The 10,000-nt window shown below is 36.7% G+C and overlaps 2 protein-coding genes across 9 annotated transcripts in view; both read right to left on the bottom strand.

The window, feature by feature from the left end:
- Positions 1–10,000, bottom strand: part of LOC144971557 (von Willebrand factor A domain-containing protein 3B-like) — a 62,864-nt gene that overhangs the window by 10,582 nt on the left and 42,282 nt on the right. For all 8 annotated transcript variants that reach the window (XM_078912583.1, XM_078912587.1, XM_078912589.1 and 5 more), the window contains 5 exons: positions 3,655–3,811; positions 2,931–3,055; positions 2,015–2,155; positions 756–853; positions 1–393 (listed from right to left, as the gene is read on the bottom strand). The exon at positions 1–393 is cut by the window's left edge and continues 138 nt beyond it. In XM_078912583.1, the coding sequence (XP_078768709.1) occupies positions 1–393; positions 756–853; positions 2,015–2,155; positions 2,931–3,055; positions 3,655–3,811 (914 nt within the window). The remainder of the gene's footprint in view (positions 394–755; positions 854–2,014; positions 2,156–2,930; positions 3,056–3,654; positions 3,812–10,000) is intronic.
- LOC144971644 (uncharacterized) lies at positions 6,488–8,023 on the bottom strand. The gene is made up of 2 exons (XM_078912720.1): positions 7,986–8,023; positions 6,488–7,301 (listed from the first exon to the last, which is right to left on the bottom strand). The coding sequence occupies exon 2, from the start codon at positions 7,139–7,141 to the stop codon at positions 6,488–6,490; it is 654 nt and encodes a 217-aa protein (XP_078768846.1). The 5' UTR covers positions 7,142–7,301; positions 7,986–8,023.

Here is a 10,000-nt window from a genome sequence, read left to right as displayed (position 1 = left end):
TTCTCCTCTTCGTCCTCGTCGTCTTCTTCAACACTTCTTCTAACAAACAACTCATCTTCTTTTTCTTTCTCGTCATCGCTTTGATAGATTATCTCCTCCTTTACCTCACTCTCACTCCCACTCTCGTCAAAAAACGTATCTCTATCCTTTTCCCTTTTCGTTTTCTTTTTCAATCTTTTCCTTTCCTTATTCTTGCTCACTTTAATGACAGCTTTCTTTTGTTTCTTTTCTTCATGAATTGATTGATGCATGCTGGACTCGTCCACGTCCTGATCTTCATCTGAGCCATTTCCTTGACTATCGTATTCGTCCTTTTCATAGATTGTCTTCATTTCTCTGCTTTGTTTTATACCTTTTTTGTCTCTAGGAGTGACATAGACGAGATCCTCAACTCTGGTAAAAGAAGATAATTAATTTTAAAAAAATGTAAATTGCTATTGTCTAAAGCAACTTTCCATATCATTAAAATTATTTCTGATCCCTAATTTTACCTGACTTTGTAGATTTTCTATTAACAATAAATTATATGAAATATTAAACTGAACATAATAATTGATGATAATGATGACAGTGATGATGATGATGACAAAAATGATAATGATAATGACGGTGGTGATCTTCTACTTCTTCTTCTACTACTACTACTTCTTCTTCTTCTTCTTCTTCTTCTTCTTCTTCTTCTTCTTCTTCTTCTTCTTCTTCTTCTTCTTCTTCTTCTTCTTACGCAATACAACATATTTTTAACGAATGCTTACTCTTTTCTGTTCTCATTCTGTTGCTCTGCAATGTACATGGAAGCTAGCTCAAATCTTTCCTTGCTTATTTTTAAGAGATATGTCCTCAAAGTTGAAGCCTTCAGGAAAGAATTATTTTTCAATTAAAGAAAAATCACGATTTTTCAATTTTTCATTTTAAAAAATCACATACCTAAATTCGTATGATTTTAAACATGACAATTACCTGTTAAAATATAGACTATTTATTATATAAGTCAAATATTACAAATGAGTGAAAAGATACATAAATAAATATTTAAAAAAAGAAAATAGATAAACAAACAACTGAATAAATAAATAAATAAATAAATAAAAAGGACACCATCTCACATTCTATATTATATTATTATGTCTACCTAAAGCGCTGATCAAGCAGCACTCAGAGAATAAGTAAGTAGCAATGTTCACAATTCTCCATCAGCCAAATTGCTATTTTCTCATTACAAGTTCAAATTGCCTGTCTTTTATAACTGGACTCTTAAAATCCACGACATTGCTTTTACTAGTCAAATGAGATTGTGTATGTTAACCCTCTCCTTACCAACTACAGCAAAATCGTCACATTTGTTACGACACAATATACATTTTTCTTATTCAGATTTATCAGTGCTGATGGTGCCAAAAACTGAAAAGGGAGGAAAATTTTGAATGATTGCCTTTAAGAACCCTTTATTTTTACAGCATACATCCCCCCCCCCCCCCCACACACACACATATACACACATTTTAAGACAATTGAGATGATAAGCTATCATTGCTAGCTAACTTCTAGAGAGTGGGAAACTGTACCTATTTGTTCCACCACACATCAAATCTCTCACTGCCAGTACATTTGATCGAGGGAAATATAACTTTTTAAAAAAGGGGAAATTCCTCCTCTGACTCAAAAATCGCGGATTTCCGCGGATCCGAGGAAAACCATCAGCATTGATTTATTTTGTAGATCACGATGGTATTAGTTTAATCAATAAGAACATAAAGTTGTTTTTGTAGAGAGATTGTTTGAGTTTAAAGAATCACGTTTTCTGATGGATAAGCCTGCCACTTTGGGAAAACACTGAAAATGATCGGAAAGGAGAGAGTTAAGTGCCTTATCCCAGGAACAATGTACAGTCCAAAAGGGTGAATTTTCGTGACCACCTAAGTTTCTACCTACTCAACTCCTTGCTTGGATTTTATTGGAGATACGTGCGGCAGTCACTCAATCGACAACACCATGATTATAGAGCGCTTCCTACCTTTTGTCCATTGTACATGAGGACAGTGAAGAATCGGGCTTGGGCCTCCTGTTTCTGTGGGCCGATCTGGATAATGGCCGGCACGTAACATTCTTCATTCGAATCCAAGTTGACCACCCGCATTAGGACATAGTCACCAACCTTCAAAGAGACAATCATTGTGAACAATAATTTAAAACCCAGAGGGTAAGTATTTTGTTTTCCAGTGCAAACATATCATTTATCATATGACAAAATAAAAGATTTTGCATTACACAGAACGACATTTCATTTAAAAAAAATTAAAATGACAATCAACCCAGCCCTTTGTCTCTGTCAAATAATGTTATACCTAACTAGGATATTTCCTGTATCCCTCTTTCTACTATAGGTGGTCCTCTTACTATTGTAATTTGCCTTCTTTACTTTACACTCCCTTTCGTTAATAAACAGATTCACATGACAGTTATATAGATCGCCAAATGTACATTGACAAATTGGATTAAATAGTCTGATGTCACGTCGCCCAGCAAAGAAAATTGGTACCTTTTATTCTTCATGCTGGCTAGAACTTTTCATATGTTATGCGATCAGAATGTATAAAAGTGAAAACATGATCATATTTTTTATAATGTTTTTCTCCTCTGGATACACTTTTATGCTCGTCGAAGAAGTATTTCATAAGGGCGTCCGCCATTGTTCCGATAGTTTAGAGCCAGTTACTAAGTTACCATGCGGCATTACGATGGAAGTGACGTCATGACTGTTGAAGGACAAGAGGGAGCTGCATCAACTAGGGAGAGGTCAAGCAGTCAGAGCACATATTATACAATGAAGTCTTAGAGGTGCAACGTGTATTCGTGGGAATCTAAAAACGATGCCCCTTAATTGAATATGTCCAATGCAAATAATGGTGACATCTGTATAAGTAACTTACCATTAGTCTAGGTCTTGCTACAGCCCCTCCTGTTGGTATAAGGTTTCTCGTCAACACTTCAGCTTCAACACCGCTGTCGTATTTTACAAGGGCATGTCTCGGGTCAGAGCATTTCAGCACCACAGCTGTCATGAGAGAAATATTGAAATGTAATTCATTTCTCACTAGTGCGGCTATGCGGTCTAGTGGTATGACACTCGCTTTCGGATCGGAAGGTCCTGGGTTCGAGCCCCACGCATGGCGCATAGTTGAGTCCTTGGAAAAGTCTCTTTACTCACATTCTCTCACCGTATTTAGGTGTAAAATGAGTACCTGGCCGTTAACAGCGTTGTCCGAAAAATTGTAATATCGCCTAACAGGCGTCATGTCCCGTCCTACATGTTAAATGTTGCTGTTGACCAGGGTCCCCTTGTAAAGCGCTTTGAGCACATTTAGTGGATATTGCGCTATATAAAGCTCAATAATTTCAGTGCAAAAAGGTCTTTCTTTGACGTAAACTAGCTTACCCACCCCTATACAATGTTTTAACCTAATCCGTGAAATAGTTTTGATACGTAAGCATTTAATCAGTCAACATATTCTATTCCAACGTGATTGAAAGGTTTTATAATTAATCATCTTCTCAAATAAATAATGGAAAGATTTCTCGACATGCAGTAACCTCAGAGAGGAAAGCTATCAGTATATATAAATAAAAATAAAAAGACTGGCAATACAGACATACCAGGATAATACAACCCATCTTCCTCTAATCTGGCCACCACTTTTTGTCCCTTGAGAGTGTCCAGTTTAACTCGAACCTTTCTTTTAATGACCTCTGAACTCTCTTTGACCTTTCCAGGGGAGGATTTGTTAACAGACTTGATGACCTGTCCCAGACCCTTGAAACGTTGAATAAAAATGTATACATAAGAATAACGACATGCAGATGTTAAAAAAAATAGAAAATAATGAGAATGATTTGATAAATCCAAATTTTGATTCGAGTACACAATGATATCGCCTTGATTCCACCAGCACCACCAGAGGACAAAGATTCAAACTTCCCAAGGAAAGGTGTTCTCTAAACCTTAGGCAGAACTTCTCAGTTCGGGTAGTCGACAAATGGAACCGCTTGCCTGCAGGCATTCAAGTGCCGTCTCGACACTCAATGTGAAGCAGAAAAATACTGTTTGTAGAGTTAAATTCAGACACCTCCTACTATTGGCATGCCCAGTTTTGATAGACGTGAATTAAATACGTTCACGAATGCACAAGAGCAGATAAAAGGCTATAAAAGCCAACATAAATCTGGACTTATATCATATCATATCATATATCATATATTCCTTTAATTAAAAAAAAAAAATACACCGACGGGCAAGGGAAGAACTTCGTCTCAGCTAATAATCGGAGATTGCTGAATCAACACCTAAGACAAATTGGCAAATACCACCCTACGTAACGAAGGCTCCTCTTTAACTGTCTTAAAGCAATTGAGACAGCTCATTATCACCGACTAAAATTAATGTACATCTCAAAATTAAAGGCAAGCTTCTTTCCCATACACTTACCGTAAAGAGTTACATGTGTATGGCAAATTGTTTAAAAGGAGAGTTCAGATAATATAAAATCTCAGTCTTCATTATACTTTGCGGCTATGTGGTCTAGTGGTATGACACTCGCTTTTGGATCCTGGGTTCGAGCCTCGCTCGGCGCATAGCTGAGTCCTTGGAAAAGGCTCTTTATCCAAATTCTCTCACCGTACTCAGGTGTAAAATGAGTACCTGGCCGTTAATAGCGTTGTCTCTGTCCGAAAAATTGTAATATCGCCTAACAGGCGTCATGTCTCGCCCGTCCTACATGTTAAATGTTGATGTTGACCAGGGACCCCTTTGAGCACATTTAGTGGATATTGCGCTATATAAAAGCTTGAAAAGCTCAAAAATTGTAAAACAGCACAAATTTGCACTGGATGATGAAAAGAGATAAAATTCCGGCAATCCGGAATCATCTAAGTGTATAAATATAAGTTACTGTTGTTTATATTTTTTAGATGTCGACGACCTGGGGGAACCCAGACGCCTGAGTCCCTGATGAGTTTACGCTCATCAAGATCGTAGATTTGCTTGGTTGGAAGAGTCCAGTTGGAATTGTCAACTCGAGGGCGTTTTACATCCCCACCGCTTACTTCTTTAAAATGGATGCTCCCTTTTCCCTCTTATCATGTCGAAGAACTGTATGAACACGAGTAGCTAGCCATAGGTATGTGTATGTGAAATGAAGCAAAGAATAAAACCATTTTTTTTTTTATATGACCATTTATAAAAAAACATTATGTCTGCCCGAGAACAGCCGAGTTATATAGGACGCACATTTGAACTTGACAGAAGCCGCAGATGTGTTCTATATAATTATAGACAATACCTTTTCAGTGTATTCCTAATGAGGAACTGAAACATGTTAGACACGCTGATGGCTCAGCAATACGGTATTTCGACTTAAACGGAAGTCAGTCGATGCTAAGTTAGATCGAAGTGAAAATGTCGAGACCTGTTTGTTTTTCTCACACTAAAGGGTGCCTGTGCTTTTTACCAACACCGTAAACAATTACATCCACTTTGAGTGGACAAATGCTTGTCACTCAGTTCGCATCTACACGCGAACGAATAAACGACCATATCCGAGCCTAGACACGGGTGTGCCATCCTACAGCCAATAAAAGCTTATTAAGCCTGAACTCAGAGGTGTGAAAATTCAGGGAGCAAACCAGCCAGCTAGTCTGATGTCACGTCCGCCCAGCAACCAGCAGCTTGGTTCTAAACAAAGAAAATCGGTACTTTTAATACTTCATGCTGGCTAGACCTTTTTCACATGTCATGTGATCAGAATGTATAAAAGTCAAAACATGATCAGATTTATAATGTTTTTCTTCTCTGGATACGCTTTTATGCTCATCGGAAAAGTATTTCATAAGGGCGCCCGCCATTGTTCCACTAGTTTAGAACCAGTTACTAAGTTACCATGCATCATTACGAGAGAAGTGACGTCACGACTGTTGCAGCCTATGAATTTGGACAATACTGACAATCAGAAATCATTGATGATGTTCGTTAAAACAGTGTTCTATGGCTTCTTCGAAAAACTATAATTTGTTGAGCGTATCTTCTTCGAAAAACTATAATTTGTTGAGCGTATCTTTTTCGAAAAACTATAATTTGTTGAGAGTAGGACATTGAATAACAACAAACAATAAAAGAAAAAAAAAAGAAAGAAAGAAAGGACTATTGTTTGATAGAAACTTATGTGACCCACCGTTTCAAAGCGGTATTATGTCGGGATGAACTAGTTGCTGAAAATTGAGTTTATAGCCACAAACATGAATCTTGGGGTTAGTTTCACTTTTATTATGGTGGAAAACAAATACTATTTTTTGGATTGTTGAAAACTTGCAAGTTCATATTTTCTTATCGATGTATTTCTAAATTCACTATTTAGACTAGGATTAAACCCGACACAATACCGTTTTGATACGGTGTGATTCATATATAACCTGATTACTAAAATCATGTATTAAGTTACAAAAAGCGTCGTGGTCTTACGTTTATCTTGTAGTTAACCCTTTTGAGTTTCACCCACTCGTCTTTTGAACACCCAGTCACTTCCCATCGAGTAAATAAAACGGGATCAACTGCGACGCCTAGGTCATGGTAATTCCTCATCATTGGTCTACATACGTCACATTCTCGTTTTCTACACTGTCTGTGTGCAATGTGAAGCTGGCGACGAGGCGTAGAAGGAGTCGATTTCTCTCCTCCCGAATCTCTTGAATTGCTAGTAAATGAAGTGCTGCGTACTTTCTTACGATTACTACAATTGTAGTGATTCAAATCACCATTAACAACATTTGAATTGTCCCTTATAGAAGGTCTACAATTTTTATCACCATGCTTATAATAATCCTCGCCAAAATCTAAATCTTCCATGTTCGTCAAAGCTTTGAAATAGATTCCGTTATTATTATCCTCAACAGCACCAAATAAATGTTTTCGTAGTTTCTTCCGGAAAGACTTTCCAGTTCCCACATAACTGGGGACTTGGATGAATTCGGTCCTAAACACCTGCTGCCCATGACGACTGTCCTCATCCGTACGATAGGAACGTGAATCGTGGATTTTTAAATGCCCACTTTCCACTAATCTTGGGCTGAATATAGGGTCCATGGACTCCATTTTCTCGTTGAATTTCTTTGATGTTTAAGACATCCAGCACGAAACATGCAATTCGCAGCAAACGGGACCATAGAGAAATATATATCACAGTGTATTCACATCATGAGTAATTTTGAGAGATGTGTATTGTTACACGGTTTGATTCCTGTTAAATAACTGACTGAATGAGATTTTTAAAATAATCAATGATCGAAAATTCAGAAATACTGAAGCATTTAATAAAATAAAATCAAACAAGAAATAAAGATTTAGAAAGTAATAGAAGTTAACAGACCTTCTGAGATCAACAATAGAGATACAAAGACAATTCAACACTGAGAAAAGTGGAGATGATAATTAAAGAGAATGATATGACAAGAATGGATGACATGGGCAGAAAAAGACATGCAGAAAACGCTTGTGAAAAGCTTAGGCGACATCCCAAAATAACGTTTGAAATCAAAGAGTGTGGTTGTCGGAAATACGACGAGTTAACTGATATTGTAAAGGGCTTGTTCGTCGGATGGCAGGATGCTTTAGGGGAGAAAACAATCTGTTAAATTTAATGATCCATACTCTTGTCACTCTGTGTCAAATGTGTAATCATAATCCAAATTTATTCGTAGGATCTTTCGAGGTTCCGTACCACATATTCATGCTCCAAATAAGCAGGACAAGAATGGTCTGCTACGATCTAAATGAATCAACAGACACTAATACGAAAATATCAAGAACCATTAGAACAGTTGTAACTCCACGAGGATTACACAATACAGCCGTATTAGAACGTTTCAACAAAAGTATTCAATGAATGAAACTCCAAGCGGCAATGATCAAACCCAGCCGCTAAAACAATAACACTGACACATAACAAAGTAGATCAAGAAGGCAACCAGCCCACACAAGGATTAAACTGATTAGACTGGGTACAACAATCTCAACAATGACTGTAAATCAAACTCAGACAAGAGTTGATAGTGCGTTAGGTAACTATCAAGTGTGACAGATTAACACCGACTTGAGTAGCTGTTCCCCTCTCATATAACTTGGAACCGGCTGATAAATGGCTGATCGAACTAGAGATCGAATTGTTGATAGGGCAATCAATCAAGCATGAAGAAAAAAGCTTATTTTGTCGATGAGGACAGTACGTCTTGGACTTATTTGTTATTCTTGTCAAAGATTCATGTCAATGAAGTGGTATTATCTCTCATTCTAATCTTCTTAACGGTGTATCATACCCTCTTTCAATTATGATTCTTATCCTCGTTTGCCCCTTCCAGTCTATGTGGCTATTTAAATCACGACTTATTTAGACACTTGCTGTCTTGATTGTCTGTTTCAAAGCCTTGCCGTCTTTTTCTGTGTTGGCAAACTCATATACGACTTGACAAGCAACGCGAATTGATTGACGAAGCTATGATAAATAAGATCGTCTGACGGCCGATTGAAAAACAATCACAACAGCAAAGAATGTATCATACTGTAGTCAGAATTTTTAAATAAAAGGCGCGTGTTTTTCTTCTTTTTCTCGGCTGTCCCTCAATGCACAGCTGCAAACATTTGTATGAACCCCTGAATCAATTTATCTTAAATAAAAAGTATTTTTCGTGAATTTAAAAACAACAGAAAAGGATTTTGCTTATTGCAGCTATATTAAAATCGGTAACGGGTATGGATCGGAACTCATAGAAGATTTACATTATCAAAATTATGAATTTTCCCCTTATCCATTTTGAAGGAATTCGTCAATATGGAATGTCAGGTTAATTGAAACTTAAACGATAAACATATAGTTTTTGAATACGAAGGAACGAATGGCAACTTTTTAACTATCAGACATCTACATTTTATAACTATCAATACACATTACTGATGAATACAAACGAAAATTAATATTAGGCGCTTCCAACATTATATTGATTGCAAAATCTTGAGAAATAGCTTGTGTTTATGCCAAAGAGGATTACATAAATGTAATCTAGACTAGTCAAAAGTCATCAATTTAAGATACAGTGTTTCCACAAATATGTACATGTGTTCAACAATAATAACAACTGCAACAACAACAGCCAAGAAAAACTGGATACATCAATCATCACCTTCTGATGACGAGGATGATGAATAGGAGAAATGGAAAATGACTACGGAAAGATTTCGAGCATCACTCTATCTCTATCCAATTAATAATTTTCCTCCAGTTTGCGAAAGTTGGAGCATGCCTTTTCCCAGTCTTCCCTTGTTATATAATTTATTGCCTCGTCGGTAAGAGTAAATTTTGTGTTCTTCCTCTTTAGGCCCACTGGCCTCGATTGGATTGCGCTCACAATGATATGGGGGAAGTCACGCAACCTCGTGTCAAAACTCCCTGATTAGACAGTCTGCTTTGAAAACTGTTTCTGGTTCGTTTCTTTTTACTAAGGAGTATAGTTAGCCCTTTGATTAATGGTCAGAATATGTAGTACTGATTGAAACCACGAAATCATGTCAGCTTTTATAGTTGCTGAAGTTGGAGCCTTGAAGTAATCATGGGCCATCCAATGGTAGCGTTGTCAAATAGACTATAGCTGGGTGCTTCGCAAACAGTCTTCATACACCTTTGCATTCACCCCAGAATTATACAATTACTACTACTACTACTACTACTACTACTACTACTACTACTACTACTACTACTACTACTACTACTACTAACTATATAATATATAATAGATAATAATAATAATAATAATAATAATAATAATAATAATAATAATAATAATAATAATAATAATAATAATAATAATAATAATAAATAAATAAATAATAGGCTTTTATCTTATTTATTAACTTGATGTTTGGCTCTCTTTCCGCAGGTGGAATCGTCCATGTCCAATGTAT

This window comes from Berghia stephanieae, chromosome 4 (genome assembly GCF_034508935.2).
Source record: "Berghia stephanieae isolate SIO BIC M18660-M18661 chromosome 4, UCSD_Bste_1.3, whole genome shotgun sequence".
Taxonomy (NCBI): Eukaryota; Metazoa; Mollusca; class Gastropoda; order Nudibranchia; family Aeolidiidae; genus Berghia; species Berghia stephanieae.
The sequence above is the reverse complement of the archived record's forward strand: the minus strand, read 5'-3'. Positions and strand labels throughout refer to the sequence as shown.